The sequence below is a fragment of the Salvelinus alpinus genome, chromosome 3 (genome assembly GCF_045679555.1).
Source record: "Salvelinus alpinus chromosome 3, SLU_Salpinus.1, whole genome shotgun sequence".
Lineage (NCBI taxonomy): Eukaryota > Metazoa > Chordata > Actinopteri > Salmoniformes > Salmonidae > Salvelinus > Salvelinus alpinus.
The window spans coordinates 26,314,230-26,336,223 of NC_092088.1; the positions used below are offsets into that span (position 1 = coordinate 26,314,230).

General features: G+C 44.4%; 1 protein-coding gene across 5 annotated transcripts in view; it reads right to left on the reverse strand.

Annotated features, from left to right (window-relative positions):
• Positions 1–21,994, reverse strand: part of LOC139570439 (disintegrin and metalloproteinase domain-containing protein 11-like) — a 57,848-nt gene that overhangs the window by 17,091 nt on the left and 18,763 nt on the right. For all 5 annotated transcript variants that reach the window (XM_071392319.1, XM_071392320.1, XM_071392318.1 and 2 more), the window contains 13 exons: positions 19,434–19,516; positions 19,237–19,300; positions 16,765–16,831; positions 16,028–16,167; positions 10,099–10,173; positions 5,123–5,194; positions 4,318–4,484; positions 3,233–3,317; positions 2,945–3,035; positions 2,575–2,726; positions 2,355–2,426; positions 1,414–1,506; positions 1,096–1,176 (listed from right to left, as the gene is read on the reverse strand). In XM_071392319.1, coding sequence (XP_071248420.1) covers positions 1,096–1,176; positions 1,414–1,506; positions 2,355–2,426; positions 2,575–2,726; positions 2,945–3,035; positions 3,233–3,317; positions 4,318–4,484; positions 5,123–5,194; positions 10,099–10,173; positions 16,028–16,167; positions 16,765–16,831; positions 19,237–19,300; positions 19,434–19,516 — 1,242 coding nt within the window. The remainder of the gene's footprint in view (positions 1–1,095; positions 1,177–1,413; positions 1,507–2,354; positions 2,427–2,574; positions 2,727–2,944; positions 3,036–3,232; positions 3,318–4,317; positions 4,485–5,122; positions 5,195–10,098; positions 10,174–16,027; positions 16,168–16,764; positions 16,832–19,236; positions 19,301–19,433; positions 19,517–21,994) is intronic.

Below are 21,994 nucleotides of genomic sequence, written 5' to 3' on the forward strand. Positions count from 1 at the left end.
AGATGCTCGTGAACTTCAGGAAACAGCAGAGGGAGCACCCCCCTATCCACATCGAAGGGACAGCAGTGGAGAAGGTGGAAAGTTTAAGTTCCTTGGCATACACATCACAGACAAACTGAAATGGTCCACTCACATAGACAGTGTGGTGAAGAAGGCACAACAGCGCCTCTTCAACCTCAGGAGGCTGAAGAAATTTGGCTTGTCATCCAAAACCCTGACAAACTCCTACAGATCGGGCTGTATCACACCCTGGTACGGCAACTGCACCGCCGTACACCGCAAGGCTCTCCAGAGGGTGGTGCGGTCTGCACAATGCATCACCGGGGGCAACCTACCTGCCATCCAGGACACCTACAGCACCCGATGTCACAGGAAGGCCAAAAAGATCATCAAGGACAACAACCACCCGAGCCACTGCCTGTTCACACCACTACCATCCAGAAGGCGAGGTCAGCACAGGTACATCAAAGCCTGGACCGAGAGACTGAAAAACAGCTTCTATCTCAAGGCCATCAGACCGTTAAACAGCAATCACTAACTCAGAGGCGCTGCTGCCTACATTGAGACCCAATCACTGGCCACTTTAATAAATGGATCACTAGTCACTTTAAACAATACCACAATTAAATAATGCCACTTTAATAATGTTTCCATCTTACATTACTCATATCATATGTATATACTGCATTTTATACCATCCATCGCTCATCCATATATTTACATGTACATATTCTCATTCACCCCTTTAGATGTGTGTATTAGGTAGTTAATGGGGAATTGTTAGATTACTTGTTAGACATTACTACACTGTCGGAACTAGAAGCATTTCGCTACACTAGCATTAACATCTGCTAACCATGTGTATGTGACCAATACCATTTGATTTGAAAAGGATATACTTGCACATCTAGTAAAAAACAAAAGTTCCCACACTAAGAACTTACTTTTTAGGGGTATTGCAAAACTTAAAACTCTGCAACCAAGCAGTGTGTGGGATTGTACAGTATATTCACGTTGGCTTTGCGCTGCGAGTAAAATAGTAGTGTACAAAATGAGGTTATCCTGAACACTGACTTAGCGTATTGGCCGTCTCACCTGGCTGGAGTCTCCGGGACACGTCTCCGGGACATCACAGTCATTGGTCACTTCGCGACACGTCACCCCCCTGAGCTCGTACTGTCACACAAAGTAATCACTATTTTCACAGCACCGATTTGATTGTAATAGACAACGGTAATTATACATGAAAACTACAACTACATAGAATAATGTAAAACGTCACTCAGAAATGCCAATCAAACTGTGGCTGATATCAGTTAAAGTTAAATAATGGAAAATGTTAACAAGACAGTCATCCTAGTGGTGTACACATGTAAAAGTGTAATGCTAGTGTATTTGAGAGTAAGTACTCACCCTGCAACCTCTACAGCAGAGGCCATTGCTGCACATGGCATCATGGGTCAGGGTGCACTTCTTACAGCAGGCTCCTCCACTCCGCGCACACTCCTGCAACCATACGACACACTCTTGTAGCAAGACACAATACTAAATTCAGAGGCTAAAGGCGTCTTCATGCTTCCCATTCAAAACAGTTCGGAACAGTTTGTGCATATATTATGATGACCTTTTTGTTAGTTTTTTTTGTCTTCGGCAATGGTTTTTCAGGCTGTTCGTGTACACCAAAAAATTATGAATTTCGGTACCAGAAGTCTACGCCCCTTTGTTGGTCATTGGTCAACAGTAGGGATTCTTTAATGAAGTGTTTGTGGTAATTCTACGATAGACGACTTGGTTTCACGCACATTTTTTCACTTGAGATATACTGCACCAAACACCTTAGTTAGATGTAAAATTGCACGACTAAGATCTCCTCAGAAAAACTACAAAATGAATGACAGATTTCTTGAGTTATCTTAGATTATTTCGGACTATTTTGAGGAAGTGTATACTGGCTACGGCATCTCAAAATGGACAAACAGTACTATTGCTGCTTTTTTCTTGTTTTCCAAGCGAAAGTGTTATTTTTGTATTTTTTCTTCTCCCCAATTACGATCTTGTCTCATCGCTGCAACTCCCTGACGGGCTCGCGAGGCGAAGGTCGAGTCATGCGTCCTCCGAAAAATGACCCGCCTCTTAACACCCGCCCGCTTAACCCGGAAGCCAGCCGCACCAATGTGTCGGAGGAAACACTGTTCACCTGACGACCTAAGTCAGCCTGCAGGCGAGAGGCCCAAGCGAAGGTCTTTTAAGGGAGTACGGGAGCACACTCGTTCGGTTCGCCTAACCGATTTCGGCTAGGCACCACCCGAACCGAAGCATTCAGAAGCCCTTAAGGGTTTTACTGTAGGACTCACCACATGGGATCCACAGTCACACTCCTCCCCCACCTCCACAAAGCCATTGCCACACTCTGGAGAGTCCAGCAGCTACAAGGAACACAACAGGGTGACAGGAGTCAACACGAGAAACAAAAACAATGCCTTTGTTTGAATGTTTTCTGGCATTCTCAGAATGTAACTTCCTCCACCACCACCTGCCCTGCACCATTTCCAACCAACCGCAGCCAGAGCTCACCTTGCTGGGCTTATTGAAGAGGCAGCTGCCCCCACCCTGCTGGAGAAAGCGAAGGTACTCATCCACACTGCAGCGTGAGAACTTCCTGGGAAGATAGTAGCCGGTGTCCTCCATGATGCAGCCCAGCCATGGGTCGGGACACCTGCAGTCCCCTATAGGGCCAGAGAATCAAGGACATGTCACATGATGGGGGACAAGACCAGGGTCTTCTTACTTGCTGTTGATGTAAAAAGGGCTTTAATAACTAACATTTGATTGAATTTGAAAAGAAGCTGCTATGCTGTTTACATTGCGCCACGTTGCGCTTGCGTCCTATTTTCTGTGACAGTGTGTACAGAAGTTGGATGAAGTGGATGAATGCAGGTCTTACCAGCCGTAGGGCGCTCCTTGTTCCACATCATGCCAATGTTCTGCCCCAGGCTCTGACACAACGTGATGGCCATGGGGCCCACGTTGCCGTACTAAAACACACACACACACATGCAAGACAAGTGAGAAAACGCACACACAAGCAGTATATTTAGCTTCTTCCAAACAGGCGGTTTCACTCGGCTACGCCTCAGGAGTCTTGTACTCTGAATTGGAATAGCCGTGCCCTAATAGGCTTCTTTTGTGGAGTTGGGTGAGTCAATGACTGTACAAACAAAAAAGGCCTTACCTCGTTGACTCCTCCTCCCCGTGTGAGGGAACAGATTCCCCCGATGTAGGCTGTGCCACTGCGGCTGCTCTGGAAGGTCCTCCCCCTACAGGACACACAGGGATTAACAGGAGCTGTCATCAAGTTTTAATGTACGGTGCACAAGTACAGTGAAAAGCCTTTGCCAGCTCTAAACCCAACAACGCAGTAATCAATAGCAATGTAGTACTAAAAATAACATAAGGTAGAACAAAAACACACAAGAAATAAAAAATAACAAATAAATACATAAGAAAGTAACAAACTATATACAGGATCAGTCCCAATACCATATTTACAATGTGCAGGGATACTGTATAGGTGTACATGCCACGTGTACTAAGGCGGGTGTAATCACATCAGTGGTGGAAAAAGTACTCAATTGTCATACTTGAGTAAAAGTAAAGATGCCTTAACAGAAAATGACTCAAGTAAAGGTTACCCAGTAAAATACTACTTGAGTAAAAGTATCTGGTTTAAAATGTACTTAAGTACAGTGGTAGAAAAAGTACTAAATTGTAAAAGTAAATGCTATACATCAAATTCCTTATGTTAAGCAAACTAGATGGCAAATTTTCAAATGATTTTTCATTACGGACAGAAAGGGGCACACTCCAACATTCAGACATAATTTACAAACACAGTAGTTGTGTTTTGTGAGTCCGCCAGATCAGAGTCAGTAGGGATGACAAAGCGTTATATTGATAGGTGCCATAATTATGTCCTGTTAAATGTAACCAGTACTTTTGTGTGTCAGGGAAAATGTAAGGAGTAAAAAGTACATTATTTTCTTCAGGAATAAAAGTAAAAGTTGTCAAAAATATAAATAGTAAAGTACAGATACCCCAAAACACTACTTAAGTAGTACTTAAAAGTATTTTTACTTAAGTACTTTACACCATGCTTATAACAGTCGCTTTGGACATTCCCTCTGTCCACTTACGTCAGGCTGTCAAGCACCGAATGAAATAGAAGACTAGAATGGACAGTGGTATTCCGGCAATATGACTATTGTGTGTATTATATTGTGTCTGTATGGTTTCAAGTGTTATGAGGGGAGAACCCACGAGAAGAGGTGTGTGGCATCGCTGCGTTCCTTGATGCTCTCCTTCCTGTACTTCATGAAGTCCCTCAGGGTCAGCAAGGGGTCATTGCCCACGGACACCATGTTCTGGGATGACCACGTCTCCATGGCGACCAGCACGATCCGCGTGTTGAGCTGGTCCTTGTAAATCTGAGGTCAAAGAGTCACGATGACAATGAGTAATTATGTCAACCATTGCTAGAACAACTATTCATGTAATCTTGGCACCCAGAACTAAATCAGCTACTCGGTTTTGGTCAACATTTGAATGTTAAGGCTGCCACGAGAGATTACTACACATGATTTACTTCACTAACACTATGATGTAATGAACAGTAGTTCATTTGAAAGAAATTTCCCAAGTACACAATTTGCACTGATTATGATGTATATTAGATAGATGATCAACACAACTGATATAAACCTGATGATCAATACAGACAGTAACATCTTAGAGTAAACAAGGAAACATAAAAATGGAAAAGTGGATATGGAATGTATGTATGCGTGTGTGTGTGTTAGCGGTTGACACAGGAGTGCCATTTCTTTCCTGTACTGTCCTGATCCAGCAACAATTCTATAACCCTGACATGTCCTCCTAAAAGAAAGTCAGTTTAAAATGATTCCTGTAATGCCCGTTCCTGTGAGGACTGTCGATCCTGTCCCAAACTTGACATTAGGATTTCATTCCCGTTCCTGAGGAAGTCCTGCAGAACCTGCATGAACCCGAGGTAATGTCAACCTCTAGTGTGTGTGTCTGCATGTGTGCAGAGGCAGACGGCTCTTACCGCGTCTGCCATATTGACGACCGCTTTGGCAAAGTTCCTCGTCTGCGACGACGACCGACGCAGCTGCACAAACTACAGCACAGGGCAGAGGAAAGGACCAAGAGCAGAGGGTGGGTGGGGAGGAGAGAAACAGAGATATCCATATTGACCAATTACAATAAATAAACAACCAAAACCTCAAATATTTGAGTACATAGGACAGTGATCCTTATTCCTGCTCTTGGATAGTGTCGTGGAAATATTGAATCAAATATTTCTCAGATACCAGAGCTTGTGAATTCAAATAGACTTTATTACAAAAAGTAGCAAAGCCGAGCAATTCCATGGAAGAACTGACTCTCCATTCTTAGTACTTTGCTTTTATACAGTCTTACCCTTACATAACATCGTCACCCCACTTCTATGTAAGTGATTGATACCTTCTAGCCTTGGCCACCATAATCTTGCGGCCTTTCTTATTGGCACAGACATTAGGGCATACAGTTGAAGTCGGAGGTTTACATACACCTTAGCCAAATACATTTAAACTCAGTTTTTCACAATTCCTGACATTTAATCCCAGGAAACATTCCCTGTCTTAGGTCAGTTAGGATCACCACTTTATTCTAACAATGTGAAAATGTCAGAATAATAGTGGAGAGAATTGTTTATTTCAGCTTTAATTTTTTTCATCACATTCCCAGTGGGTCAGACGTTTACATACACTCAATTAGTATTTGGTAGCATTTTCTTTAAATTGTTTAACTTGGGTCAAACGTTTCAGGTAGCCTTCCACAAGTTTCCCACAATAAGTTGGGTGAATTTTGGCCCATTCCTCCTGACAGAGCTGGTGTAACTGAGTCAGGTTTGTAGGCCTCCTTGCTCGCACACACTTTTTCAGTTCTGCCCACACATTTTCTATAGGATTGAGGTCAGGGCTTTGTGATGGCCACTCCAATACCTTGACTTTGTTGTCCTTAAGCCATTTTGCCACAACTTCGGAAGTATGCTTGGGGTCATTGTCCATTTGGAAGACCCATTTGCGACCAAGCTTTAACTTCCTGACTGATGTTCTGAGATGTTGCTTCAATATATTCACATAATTTTGCTCCCTCATGATGCCATCTACTTAGTGGCGTGCACCAGTCCCTCCTGCAGCAAAGCACCCCCACAACATGATGCTGCCACCCCCGTGCTTCACAGTTGGGATGGTGTTCTTTGGCTTGCAAGCCTCCCCCCTTTTCCTCCAAACATAACGATGGTTATTATGGACAAACAGTTCTATTTTTGTTTCATCAGACCAGTGGACATTTCTCCAAAAAGTATGATCTTTGTCCCCATGTGCAGTTGCAATCCGTAGTCGCTTTTTTATGGCGATTTTGGAGGAGAGGCTTCTTCCTTGCTGAGCAGCCTTTCAGGTTATGTCAATATAGGACTCGTTTTACTGTGGATATAGATACTTATGTACCTGTTTCCTCCAGCATCTTCACAGGGTCCTTTGCTGTTGTTCTGGGATTGATATTCACTTTTCGCACCAAAGTACGTTAATCTCTAGGAGACAGAACGGGTCTCCTTCCTGAGCGGTATGACGGATGCGTGGTCCCATGGTGTTTATACTTTTTGTACTATTGTCTGTACAGATGAACGTGGTACCTTCAGGCATTTGGAAATTGCTCCCAAGGATGAACCAGACTTGGGAGGGCTACAATTTTTTTTCTGAGGTCTTGGCTGATTTATTTTGATTTTCCCATGATGTCAAGCAAAGAGGCACTGAGTTTGAAGGTAGGCCTTGAAATACATCCACAGGTACACCTCAAATTGACTCAAATGATGTCAATTAGCCTGTCAGAAGCTTCTAATGCCATGACATAATTTTCTGGAATTTTCCAAGCTGTTTAAAGGCACAGTCAACTTAGTGTATGTAAACTTCTGACCCACTGGAATTGTGATACAGTGAATTCTAAGTGAAATAATCTGTCTGTAAACAATTGTTGGAAAAATGACTTGTGTCATGCACAAAGTAGATGTTCTAACTGACTTGCCAAAACTATAGTTTGTTAACAAGAAATTTGTGGAGTGGTTGAAAAACAAGTTAATGACTCCAACCTAAGTGGATGTAAACTTCCGACTTCAACTGTAGATTATATTGGTGGCGTGACACACAGACATGCACCCTCCTACTGCAGGTCTAATAGTGCCTATAACTGATTAGCTAATGTTCCTGTTGTTGTCTATGTACGATGAACACATGAGCTTGTCCAGTAACCTTCACAAGATCAGATATGGCCCAGACCAGTCATGCCTTGTTGGTCTACCTTGCCTCATCCACACGGATTCTGCTTACGTTCTGTTTTTTACATGTCTAAATGGTTAACTCGATGTTGATCCATCTTTGTACTCTCACATGGGCTCAGCCTTCATTCTGCTAACACGTCTAATATTGAATTTATATCGATTCTTCTTTCTACTTCAAAGAGAACAGTATAGGTACTGAAAATCACCAGATGTCTGGAAATTCTCTAACAATAGCCGCTACAGGTTTTTTGCTCAACAGTGAAACACCTGATTCAGATCATCATTAGTTGAATCAGGTGTGGTAAAAAAAAAATACAGTAGTGCTGCTCTCCAGGAGCTGGTGATCACTGATGTAGGGCATGTCAGTGCACTCTCTGACAGCATGAACCAAGTAAGTTGTGGCCATTCGATTAACTTTCCGATTTCCAATAAATTAGAATGATGTACATTGCCTTCAGAAAGTATTCCAATCCCCCTTGACTTTTTCCACATTTTGCTGTGTTACAAAGTGGGATTAAAATTGATTTCATTGTCATTTTTTTTGTCAATGATATACACACACAATACTGTGTCAAAGTGGAAGAAACATACTAACATTTGTAAAAATGTATGGAAAATAAAACACCCTGAGTCAGTTGGCAGCAATTACGCTGTGAGTCTTTCTGGGTAAGTCTCTAAGAGATTTCCACACATGGATTGTGCAACATTTGCCCATTACCCTTTTCAACATTTTTCAAGCTCTGTCAAATTGGTTGTTGATCATTACTAGACAACCATTTTCAGGTTTTGCCATAGATTTTCAAGCAGATTTTAGTCAAAACTGTAACCAGGCCACTCAGAAACATTCACTGTCTTCTTGGTAAGCAACTCCAGTGTAGATTTGGTCTTGTGTTTTAGGTTTGCTGTCCTGCTGAAAGCTGAATTCTTCTCCCAGTGTTTGGTGAAAAGCAGACAACCAGGTTTTCCTCTAGGATTTTTCCTGTGCATTCCGTTCATTTCTTTAATCCTGAAAATCGCCCCAGTACTTAACGATTAGCATCCCATAACATGAGGCAGCCACCACTGTGCTTGAAAATATGGAGAGTGGTACTCAGTAATGTGTTGTATTGGATTTGCCCAAACTATAACACTTTTTATTCAGGCCAAAAAGTGAATTGCTTTGTAATTTGTTTTCGCAGTATTACTTTAGTGCCTTGTTGCAAACAGAATGCATGTTTTTGAATATTTTTATACTGTACAGGCTTCCATCTTTTCACTATGTCACTTAGGATAGTACTGTGAAGTAACTACAAAGTTGATCCATCCTCAATTTTCTCCTATCACAGCCACTAAACTCTAACTGTTTTAAAGTCACCATTGCCCTCATGGTGAAATCCCTGAGCGGTTTCCTTCCTCTCCGGCAACTGAGTTAGAAAGGACGCCTGTATCTTTGTAGTGACTGGGTGTATTGATACACCATCCAAAGTGTAATTAATAACTTCACCATGCTCAAAGTGATATTCAATGTCTGTTTTTTTTTTTTTTTACCCACCTATCAAAAAATCATGTTAAACACTATTATTGCACACGAGTGAGTCTATGCAAGTTATTCTGTGACTTTCTAGCACATTTTTGCTCCTGATCTTATTTAGAATTGCCATAACGAAGGGGTTGAATACTTATTGACTCAAAACATTTCAGCTTTAAAAAAACAACATCATTTCACTTTAACATTATGGGGTATTGTTTGTAGATCAGTGAAACAATCTCAATTTAAACCATTTTAAATTCAGTCTGGTGTGAATACATTCTGAAGGTACTCTTTATGCCTAGCCCACAGTTCATTCTGAAAGTATTCAGACCCTTTTTTCACATTTTGTTACGTTACAGCCTTATTCTAAAATGTATTCGATTGTTTCCCCCCCTTCATCAATCTACACACAATACCATATAATGACAAAACAAAATCTGTTTTTTAGATTTATGCAAATGTATAAAAAAAAAAAACGGAAGTATCACATTTACATAAGTATTCAAACCCTTTACTCGTACTTTTTGAAGAACCTTTGGCAGCGATTACAGCCTCGAGTCTTCTTGGGTATGACACTATAAGCTTGGCACACCTGTATTTGGGGAGTTTCTCCCATTCTTCTCTGCAGATCGTCTCAAGCTCTGTCATGTTGGAGGGGGAGCGTCACTGCAGCTATTTTCAGGTCTCTCCAGAGATGTTCGATCGGGTTCAAGTCCGTGCTCTGGCTGGGCCATTCAAGGACATTGATTGCTCAGTTTGGCGGTTCCAAACTTCTTCCATTTAAGAATGATGGACGCCACTGTGTTCTTGGGGACCTTCAATGCTGCAGAAATGTTTTGGTACCTTTACCCAGATCAGTCAATTTAATTTACCACAGGTGGACTCCAATCAACTTGTAGAAACATCAAGGATGATCAATGGAAACAGGATGCACCTGAGCTCAATTTCAAATCTCATAGCAAAGGGTCTGAATACTTCCGTAAATGAGGTATTTCTGTTTTTTACTTTTTATACATTTGCTAACATTTCTAAAAACCTGTTATTGCTTTGTCATTATGGGGTATTGTGTGTAGATTGATGAGGATTTTTTTCTGTTTTTTTTTATCCATAAGGCTGTAATGTAACAAAATGTGGAAAAAGGTCAAGGGGTCTGAATACTTTCCAAAGGCACTGTATGTCGACGTGAACGTACCAGGTCGTGATCGTTCACCACCATCAGCTCGATGTACTTGGTCTCGGTCTGGACTGTGCGTTGACCTCGTCTGACCTGTAGGGTGGGGGTGCAAGAGAAAGCGCTGCTTCACTTCAGTCTGGTACAACTTCAATGGCACCCTATACACCCTATACAACCTATACACCCTGGGGCCCGGTTTCCCAATAGCGATGGAACTTAGGCATATGAGTGTTTTAACGAACCATCTTTCCTACAACGGCCGAAGATGTAAAACACCACGCAGAGAGAACCGTCTTCAAGTGCGTTGTCGGAGCATGTGTCGAAACTGATAGGATCGAAAAAAGGGAAGCGCTGCTCTAGGATCAGCTTTCTCCATTCAAAACTTACCATAATACTATAATTATGGCCTCCCGGGTGGCGCAGTGGTCTAGGGCACTGCATCGCAGCGCTAGCTGTGCCACCAGAGTCTCTGGGTTCGCGCCCAGGCTCTGTCGCAGCCGGCCGCGACCGGGAGGTCCGTGGGGCGGCGCACAATTGGCCTAGCGTCGTCCGGGTTAGGGAGGGTTTGACCGGTAGGGATATCCTTGTCTCATCGCGCTCCAGCGACTCCTGTGGCGGGCCGGGCGCAGTGCGCGCTAACCAAGGGGGCGGGTGCACGGTGTTTCCTCCGACACATTGGTGCGGCTGGCTTCCGGGTTGGAGGCGCGCTTGGTTGGGTTGTGCTTCGGAGGACGCATGACTTCCGACCTTCGTCTCTCCCGAGCCCATACGGGAGTTGTAGCGATGAGACAAGATAGTAATTACTAGCGATTGGATACCACGAAAATTGGGGAGAAAAGGGGGTAAAATTAAAAAAATAAAATAAAAGAAAATACTATAATTATTTCACAATACTGACGAAAGATCAGCTTCCAGAGAGATATTACCACCTATGATATAACCAACAATTTGGGACATCATTGCGCACATGTTAGACTACACGTCATGAAATATATTGAGACACATTACAGACAGTAGCCTCCAAGTAGCTAAATAGAACAAATCAAATCAAAGTTTATTTGTCACGTGCGCAGAATACAACAGGTGTAGTAGACCTTACAGTGAAATGCTTACTTACAGGCTCTAACCAATAGTGCGAAAAAAAGGTATGTGTGTGTGTGTGTGTAGGTAAGTAAAGAAATAAAACAACAGTAAAAAGACATCTGAAAATAACAGTAGCAAGGCTATATACAGACACTGGTTAGTCAGGCTTATTGAGGTAGTATGTACATGTAGGTATGGTTAAAGTGACTATGCATATATGATAAACAGAGAGGAGCAGTAGCGTAAAAAGAGGGGTTGGCGGGTGGTGGGACACAATGCAGATAGCCCGCTTAGCCAATGTGCGGGAGCACTGGTTGGTCGGGCCAATTGAGGTAGTATTACATGAATGCATAGTTAAAGTGACTATGCATATATGATAAACAGAGAGTAGCAGGGGGTGGGACACAATGCAAAAAGGGGGTGGGACACAATGCAAATAGTCGGGTATCGATTTGGTTACCTGTTCAGGAGTCTTATGGCTTGGGGGTAAAAACTGTTGAGAAGCCTTTTTGTCCGAGACTTGGCACTCCGGTACCACTTGCCGTGCGGTAGTAGAGAGGACAGTCTATGACTGGGGTGGCTGGGGTCTTTGACAATTTTTAGGGCCTTCCTCTGACACCGCCTGGTGTAGAGGTCCTGGATGGCAGGCAGCTTTGCCCCAGTGATGTACTGGGCCGTACGCACTACCCTATGAAGTGCCTTGCGGTTGGAGGCCGAGCAATTGCCGTACTAGGCAGTGATGCAACCGGTCAGGATGCTCTCGATGTTGCAGCTGTAGAACCTTTTGAGGATCTCAGGACCCATGCCAAATCTTTTTAGTTTCCTGAGGGGGAAATAGGCTTTGTTGTGCCCTCTTCACGACTGTCTTGGTGTGTCTGGACCATTCTAGTTTGTAGTTGATGTGGACACCAAGGAACTTGAAGCTCTCAACCTGCTCCACTACAGCCCCGTCGATGAGAATGGGGGCATGCTCGGTGCTCCTTTTCCTGTAGTCCACAATAATTTCCTTAGTCTTGGTTACTTTGAGGGACAGGTTGTTATTCTGGCACCACCCGGCCAGGTCTCTGACCTCCTCCCTATAGGCTGTCTCGTCGTTGTCGGTGATAGTGGTAGCACTGTTGTGTCGTCTGCAAACTTAATGATGGTGTTGGAGTCGTGCCTGGCCATGCAGTCGTGGGTGAACAGGGAGTACAGGAGGGGACTGAGCACGCACCCCTGGGGAGCTCCAGTGTTGAGGATCAGCGTGGCAGATGTGTTGCTACCTACCCTCACCACCTGGGGGCGGCCTGTCAGGAAGTCCAGGATCCAGTTGCAGAGGGAGGTGTTTAGTCCCAGGTTCCTTAGCTTAGTGATGAGCTTTGAGGGTACTATGGTGTTGAACGCTGAGCTGTAGTCAATGAATAGCATTCTCACATAGGTGTTCCTTTTGTCCAGGTGGGAAAGGGCAGTGTGGAGTGCAATAGAGATTGCATCATCTGTGGATCTGTTTGGGCGGTATGCAAATTGGAGTGGGTCTAGGGTTTCTGGGATAATGGTGTTGATGTGAGCCATTACCAGCCTTTCAAAGCACTTCATGGCTACGGACGTGAGTGCTACAGGTCTGTAGTCATTTAGGCAGGTTGCCTTTGTGTTCTTGGGCACAGGGACTATGGTGGTCTGCTTGAAACATGTTGGTATTACAGACTCAATCAGGGACATGTTGAAAATGTCAGTGAAGACACCTGCCAGTTGGTCAGCACATGCCCGGAGCACACGTCCTGGTAATCCATCTGGCCCCCGCAGCCTTGTGTATGTTGACCTGTTTAAAGGTCTTACTCACGTCGGCTACGGAGAGCGTGATCACACAGTCGTCCGGAACAGCTGATGCTCTCATGCATGCCTCAGTGTTGCTTGCCTCGAAGCGAGCATAGAAGTGATTTACCTCGTCTGGTAGGCTTGTGTCACTGGCCAGCTCACGGCTGTGCTTCCCTTTGTAGTCTGTAATAGTTTGCAAGCCCTGCCACACAAGACCAGCATCAGAGCCGGTGTAGCATGATTCAATCGTAGCCCTGTATTGACGCGTTGCCTGTTTGATGGTTCGTCGCAGGGCATAGCGGGATTTCTTGTAAGCTTCCGGGTTAGACTCCCGCACCCTTAAAGCGGCGGCTCTACCCTTTAGCTCAGTGCGAATGTTGCCTGTAATCCATGGCTTCTGGTTGGGGTATGTACATACAGTCACTGTGGGGATGACGTCCTCGATGCACTTATTGATAAAGCCAGTGACTGATGTGGTGTATTCCTCAATGTCATCGGAAGAATTCCGGAACATGTTCCAGTCTGTGATAGCAAAACAGTCCTGTAGTTGAGCATCTGCTTCACCTGATCACTTTTTATAGACCGAGTCACTGGTGCTTCCTGCTTTAATTTTTGCTTGTAAGCAGGAATCAGGAGGATAGAGTTCTGGTCGGATTTACCAAATGGAGGGTGAGGGAGAGCTTTGTACGCGTCTCTGTGTGTGGAGTACAGGTGATCTAGAATTGTTTTCCCTCTGGTTTCACATTTAACATGTTGATAGAGATTTGGTAGAACTGATTTAAGTTTCCCTGCATTAAAGTCTCCGGCCACTAGGAGCGCCGCCTCTGGGTGAGTGGTTTCCTGTTTGCTTATTTCCTTATACAGCTGACTGAGTGCAGTCTTAGTGCCAGCATCTGTTTGTGGTGGTAAATAAACAGCCACGAAAAGTATAGCTGAGAACTCTCTAGGCAAGTAGTGTGGCCTGCAATTTATCACAATATACCCTACTTCAGGCGAGCAAAATATAGAGACTTCCGTAGATTTCGTGCACCAGCTGTTGTTTACAAATATGCACAGACCGACCCCCCTCGTCTTACCGGAGTGTGCTGTTCTATCCTGCCGGTGCAGCGTATATATCTTGCTAGCTGAATATCCATGTCGTCATTCAGCCACGATTCCGTGAAACATAGGATATTACAGTTTTTTATGTCCCGTTGGTAGGATATTCGTGATCGTACCTCGTCTAATTTATTGTCCAATGACTGCACGTTGGCGAGTAATATTGACGGTAATAACAGCTTTCCTACTCGCCTTCTGCGGGTCCTGACGAGGCATGCGGGTCCTGACGAGGCATCCGGCTCGTCGTCCTCTGTACCTGCTTCGCTTCCTCTTGCGAATAACTGGGATGTCGGCCCTGCCGGGTGTTTGTAGAATATCATGTGAGTCTTGCTTGTTGTTGAAAAAATCTTTGTCTAATCCGAGGTGAGTGATCGCCGTCCTGATATCCAGAAGCTCTGTTCTGCCGTAAGATACGGTTGCAGAAACATTATGTACAAAATAAGTTACAAATAACATGACATCTATTTCAATATGATTGAAATAGGCCTATAGCCTACCGTATGTATATTCAATTGCAGTCATCGTGGTTTTCATTTGAAGCATCTTTGTATACGTCGCTTGTTTGTTATCAACTGCAAAGACAATGGCAACTTTGTATTTGTCGTCAACGTCGTTCTGAAGTCGTCAGCGGTCACAGAGAGAGACTGATAATCCAAGTGATCTTCTGTTAAAATATTTGATCAAGGTTTAAGATGAATGATTAAATAATTCTACCCGGAAACTTAACCATTAGGATTAGAGGTTATGTAGCATGGACAAGGGGTAATTAAAAATGATAACCATTGGGGAAGAAAGGAATGTATGTGTGTGCCGAAAGAAAACAAGAGACTCCTTAACCGATGTTTGAACCGACCCAGCTATAACTCTGTGGAGATAAGATAAGACAGCGAGAGCCCCTCCAGGTTTCCCGTATCTGGGACGGACTGGAACTGTCAGCTGAGTGGTAATAAACTGTGGTGAGACTTCAGGAGAAAATCTAAATATTAGTGTGTATGTATGTGCGTAGTTTAAGAGAAGGTATAAAAGGAACATTTTTGTATATACACAGCAGAGCTCTCGTAAATAAACTTTGCTGACAATTCTAGACTGGACTCTGTCTGTTTCATTTCAATAAGAACCTTACAAATTCTTAGTAACAGACAAGAGTAGTTTAAGTGTAGTTCAGTTCATGAACATTGAGAAATAAATTCTCTTAACATCTTCTCGGTGTGAAGTGACACGGGAGGGCAAAACAGCATCTAACGACGCACTTAGCTGTTCTACGAGTGGTCTGAGGCCGGCGTTAGATCATGAGTGTTTTCAAGTGCAACGTTAACAAGATGGTCTCGGGAAATAGCTCGGGGTTTAACGATGCTCCTACGAAGTTTCTAAAGATGGACCTAGCCTTAACATTATTTTTCGGAAACCGGGCCCTGGTCAAAAGTAGTGCACTGTATATGGAATAAAGTACCAATTCAGATGCAACATTATTCACCTCCGTTGGGAACACATACTCTACTAACCATATTGGAACGCTACTGCAGAAGAAACTCTGCAGCCCAAGTTTTTGTCCTTGAGAAGGGCAGCAACACTTTGATTTCAGCCTCGATTCACCTGCTATTAAATCGCTGTGTCTGAAAGTGATATAACGGTGGCTGGCTCTGGTTACTCGGGGGCATTCTACTCTTGCTACACATCAGCCAATACGCAAGGGATATTTGTGAGCACATAACGATAACAAATTGATTGTGTTCCGCGTGAGATTAAATGTGTTGCATTGCAAAACATTGACTGTGTGGTGTCATTGTGTTGTGTTACATTATTGGCTTGTTCTCAGTTTTTGTTAGTGTCTCTGCAAGCAGTGTGTATTTGGCAACACTGTGGTGTGGCAACAGTGGGTGTTTACAGGTGTGTGTGTGTGTGTGTGTGTATATGTGTTCGCACATGCATGAGTGTATGTGTGTGCCAGCTTATCAGGACATCAGCTCCTCACCTGTCTCTTTGAACGGCTCAACCCTTCCTCTGTGAAGATGGGCTCCTCCGGCTCTGACAAGATACCATCATCATCACCACCAGCAGGGTCACTGTCATTTTCAGAGTTCCCTTCAGTGTCACTGCTGTTCAATGAGCAACCTGTGAAGGAGGGGAAAAGGAGAAAGGGAGGGGGAAAACGGGTAGGAGTGCGGAAGGGGAGAGAGAAGAGGATGAGAGGTGAGAGAACAGGGTAGGAGGGAGAACAGGGTAGGAGAGAGAACAGGGTAGGATGGAGAAGAGGTGATGTGAGCAGTGCACACCCATCAGTCCCTTCTGTCAGTGAAGCCATGTCCATTTTTGTCAAATGATCCACAGAGGAAATCAATATCCTGCCGACAGTGTGGTGGAGCGTGGCCATATGAAGACCAAGGAGAGGACAAGGAGGGCAGCCAGAAAGCAGGAGATGGGGAGAGAGAGAGAGAGAGAGAGAGAGAGAAAGAGATGGGCATGTACTGTGTCCCCGTCGAGAGGAAAGGTGAGTGAAGCAGGGGAGCTTGTGGAAGAGCAAAAACTAACACAGACGGAAAAAACAGAGTATTTTAAGGCTTTAGAACTGGAGACAAGAGGAAAGGAGGAGGCGAGGAGAAAACTAAAATTTAGACTATTGAGATGCACCCCAAAAAGACATTGGCAAAGGTAGGTGATGACGGACACAGAGGAGAGATGGGTTAGTTAAAGGTCAGCTAAAGATTTTACCTGGACATTGTAGTGACAGTAGCAGGTCCAGGTCAGGCATTCGATACACCACATGATCATTCTGCTTCTACAGTAGTACACACAGAGCCGCAACAGAGTTAGAACCAATGAGTTGTAAATACAGAAAAAGTTAGTACCCACCATTCTTATGACATATTGGTTGACGATGATTAAGTGCTATAACTGTTATTGACTGATCGCCCCCCCCCCCCCTTTTGCCACCCTGTCCAGCACTCGGGACCGCTGAGTGCTGAAGCGCGTAAAAATAGTCTGTCTTCAGTTACGACACTCACTACCGAGTTCCAAACTGCCTCTGGAAGCAACGTCAGCACAAGAACTGTTCGTCGGGAGCTTCATGAAATGGGTTTCCATGTCCGAGCAGCCGGACACAAGCCTAGGATCACCATGCGCAATGTTAAGTGTCGGTTGGATTGGTGTAAAGCTCGTCGCCATTGGACTCTGGAGCAGTGAAAAAGCCTTCTCTCACGCTTCACCATCTGGCAGTCCGAGAGACGAATCTGGGTTTGGCGGATGCCAGGAGAATGCTACCTGACCCAATGCATAGTGCCAACTGTAAAGTTTGGTGGAGGAGGAATAATGGTCTGGGGCTGATTTTCATGGTTCGGGCTAGGCCTCTTAGTTCCAGTGAAGAGAAAAATGTTCACGCAACAGCATACAATGCCATGCTAGACGATTCTGTGCTTCCAACTTTGTGGCAACAGTTTAGGGAAGCCCCTTTCTTGTTTCAGCATGACAATGCCCCCGTGCACCAAGCGAGGTCCATACAGAAATGGTTTGTCGAGATCAGTGTGGAAGAACTTGACTGGCCCTGACCTCAACCCCATCCAACACCTTTGGGATGAATTGGAACGCCGACTGCAAGCCAGGCCTAATCGCCCAACATCAGACCTCACTAATGCTCTTGTGGCTGAATGGAAGTCCCCGCAGCAATGTCTAGGGGAAAGCCTTCCCAGAAGAGTGGAGGCTGATATAGCAGCAAAGGGTGGACCAACTCCATATTAATGGCCATGATTTTGGAATGAGACGTTCGACGAGCAGGTGTCCACATACTTTCGGTCACATAGCGTATATGTAATAAAGAAAGCAAAGCGCCATAATGCATAATTGATCCATTGCTGGGCTTTCAGGATGGCATCATCGAGCATTTCAGGGCTGCATGGAGAGTCAAACTTGAGCAGAGGAGCTGAATACTTTATGAAAATGACCCATCTGGGGAAAAGGGGAGGCCATCCGATATTCAGGAGGGAGAGGCCACATCGATCTATCGTTCCAGTCCATGTAATGGAGCTGTGTACCGTACCTCGATTGCCTGTCGTCCTAATGGAATAGCCTTCAGCCTCTTCTATCCTACCCCTCGCTTTTCTCTCCTTTTCTTCCACACTCACTTTTCCTCTCTCCTCCCACTCTATTTCGCAGCCAAAACTGATCTCTCAAAAGGAGAGGTCCACAAAGTAGAGGAGTATGGGACAAAGCCATAATATCACGTTGGATGACATATTATATCATCCTATACTGGTGCTGCTTGCCTCTGACATCCAAGGCTGGGAGTGAACGTATTTTCCCCCACTACTCACGTTTGAACTAAATAGAATGGCTGGGATGAACTATACACAGTGCATAATCATGTTAGAGCCAAGTGTGTGGCTTATTTGTCTACAGACATCAAGGATGGTGTCCTCTGTGGGGTTTCTAATGTATGGCTGGGACCAGAACCTTATACTGTACGGGTATATATCAAATGGCTTTGGCTTGGATGGCAAACAGGGGGTTATAGTTCATCCTGAACAGAAGGAGGAGACAGATGGGACAGAGGTTAAATCGATAGATTCAAAGACCGCCAACGAGTCAGCACCGAACGGTCTTGGAGATATACGGGAAGAAATAAAAGAAAAATAGATTCAGCTGTCAATTCCATCAAGCCCACATTGTGTCATTCGCTTTTACACAGCAACTCGTTTTCTCCCCATGGACAAACAAAATCAGAATTTTTTTTTTTGGGGGGGGTTAGTTGAAAAGTCCACTAGCACTTCCAAACTTACTATATGCTTCCAGGTTTCAGAATAAGAAGTGCGTGTGCAGGCAGTAGCTTGTAAAGGACGACACTGCACAAACATTGCTATGGTGCATTTTGAATTCCAGTCTTAGTATAGTTAATTAGTTCTCTGTCTCACACACACCATGGGACTGTGTATCAACTCAATACTTTTCGCACTGCACAACACAGATGGAGTATCGCTGTCTGTGCTGCCAGTGAGTGAGAGAGAGATAAAGAGGTAAACAACGGAGAGGGAAAGAGAGTTGAAAGAGTCCGATGCAGAGAGAGAGAGGAGGAACAGACGGTCTCTACTGAGCAGCACGCTGGAGCCACTTTCGAGACGAATCCACCAGCAACTCCCCATTTTTCATCTAAGGGTATCCAACCCTCCATCCTCTTCCCTTATTCATACTCACCTCCCCACTGGTATTGAGAACAGGCTCGATCCCGTAGGAGAAGTTCCCATCGGAAAACATCCCACTGGAGATAGACAGAAAGCAAGAGTGAGGCTAGTAGAGTTAGTAGTATCAAATGGGATCTCTGGTAGGGTTTGCAGATAGAGACAAACAGTGAGGCATGGAATGGGCAGAGGGTGGGCATAGCCTCGACTCACCGTAATCCATGGCAGGTAGAGAGAGCAACCCACGAGCCTGGTACCCCCCTCAGTCGCCCGTGGTAGTAACAGTGTTCCCCTCCCTGTGAAAACACACACACCCATTCACGCAGTATTAATTCTACTTTGCCCTCCCAAGTTAAATAAAGAAAGGCACAAGTCGATGAAATAGAGTCAGCTAACCAATGACGAAAATGCAATCAACACCCCTGATTAAGTGTGAAGCAACACCCCCCAAGAGTGGGTCTGAATGAGCTGCTTGGTCAACAAAGCTGTATCAGTAACTGCTATAGATCAGAGGAGAGAACCTACACCTACAGTGGCTAATGATGCGTGAAGGACAGCAGAGACTATATTTCATCACCAGACATGTGTGGTTGAGAATCAGATGTGTGTGTATTAGACTAGGAAAACATCCGTGTCTGTCTGTGCGTGTGTTTGTGTGTGTGTGTCACTCAGTCAGTGTAACGAGCACCAATAAGTTATGCACCACTGTCATCTGAGCCCACTGTCGTCTCACACGCTAAACAACAGAAGAAAAGCTGTGTTCAAGTGAAGCGAACTATAACTATTTAGACCGTTCAAGCAACAACCTTGGGGCTCGTGTTTTTTCCCCGCTTGGTCAAACCTTACTCCAACCGTATCCAACCAACCAGACAGACCAACGCTGCGTCTCAATAGACTACAGTGGCCTCCTCTCCTCTGCTCTTTCCTTAATCTGCACTGGTCTGAAACACACAAGCAACATGGCCCGATCCCTTTCCAGCAACATGCATCCGTCCAGTTCTTTTTCCAGAATGAAGGCAAGATTGTGTATGAGCTAGCCATAATGACCCTTAGTGTAGCTTAGATGAATTTCTCCCCTGTCGCGGTTTAGCGTGCGAGCTAGCCATAATGAACCTTAGCTTAGCTTAATTTCTCTCCTGTAGCGGTAGAGCGTGCGAGCAAGCCATAATGAACCTTAGCTTAGCTTAATTTCTCTCCTGTAGCGGTTTAGCGTGCGAGCAGTAAAAACCTGAAGCATTCAGTGGGGGCTTCCACTCACCACCAAATTTGGCGATGAGATGAAGTTCTGCGTGTGTGCGTGCGCGCGCAGGCAGAGGGAGAAGATGGAGCAAGATGAAACTGGGCCAACATTCCGCAAATTTTCTCATAGATGAAACACTTGATCTTAATACAGTTTTCTGTTCCCAAAACTGAAATCGGTTATGAACAGAGCGCACTAAGTTTTGTAGATTTGACCCTTTGCCAAAGTTTTTAAAAACGGGCTTTGTTTGGAGGAGCGCAACGGCAGTTTAGAGTTCTTGGCTTGCACATTCAGCACTTCAGAGAGTAGGCGTTCACTAACAGAAATTAGCAAATGCATGATAAATTGCACCAATAGGATCACGTTAGCTCTTGCTTGGCTCTGCCCATGTCGTTCCTTGTCCTGCCAACTGTGCTTCTATGGTTCCCACTGTAAAAAGGCCCATTTGTCCCATCTTGGCTTAGTTAAAAGTATCATTGGTAGCGGTTTAGCATGAGCTAGCCATAATAAACTCTAGCTTAGCGTTAGCTTAATTTCTCCTGTGTTCTTTAGTGGGTGAGACCCTGGGGCCATTCATACCAATTAGAAAGGAAGCCCAGTCAGAGCACTTAGCACGGGACTGAGATAAATAAATAAATAAAGGGGCAGGATTACAAGGATAAGTGGAGGAAATCAGATTGGCTCACACTCTACTGCGGCCATTAGTGAACGAGGTGGATTGAGTGTCCTTTCAGAGGAGGAGAGGCTGGACACATCCACGCATACACAAACACACACTTTCAGAGGAGAGGTAGGATGGAGGGGGATCATTCAAGTCATTCAGGTATAATAGACTACTGAGATGCTATTCAAGAAATAAGTTGTTTCATCTAACATGCAGGAATGCATATTTCAATATGATTCAATATTTTGATGTGCAACCTAATCCACTGATTGTCACGAATTTTGGTTTGACAAATAGGCCATTGTGTTGTTATATTTTACTGTCGAAAATAAGGCTTCAGAATGTTATTTAAAATGTTCTTGTACACTTACAGTGGGGGAAAAAAGTATTTAGTCAGCCACCAATTGTGCAAGTTCTCCCACTTAAAAAGATGAGAGAGGCCTGTAATTTTCATAATAGGTACACTTCAACTATTCCAGAAAATCACATTGTAGGATTTTTAATGAATATATTTGCAAATTATGGTGGAAAATAAGTATTTGGTCAATAACAAAAGTTTATCTCAATACTTTGTTATATACCCTTTGTTGGCAATGACAGAGGTCAAACGTTTTGTGTAAGTCTTCACAAGGTTTTCACACACTGTTGCTGGTATTTTGGCCCATTCCTCCATGCAGATCTCCTCTAGAGCAGTGATGTTTTGGGGCTGTTGCTGGGCAACACGGACTTTCAACTCCCTCCAAAGATTTTCTATGGGGTTGAGATCTGGAGACTGGCTAGGCCACTCCAAGACCTTGAAATGCTTCTTACGAAGCCACTCCTTCGTTGCCCGGGCGGTGTGTTTGGGATCATTGTCATGCTGAAAGACCC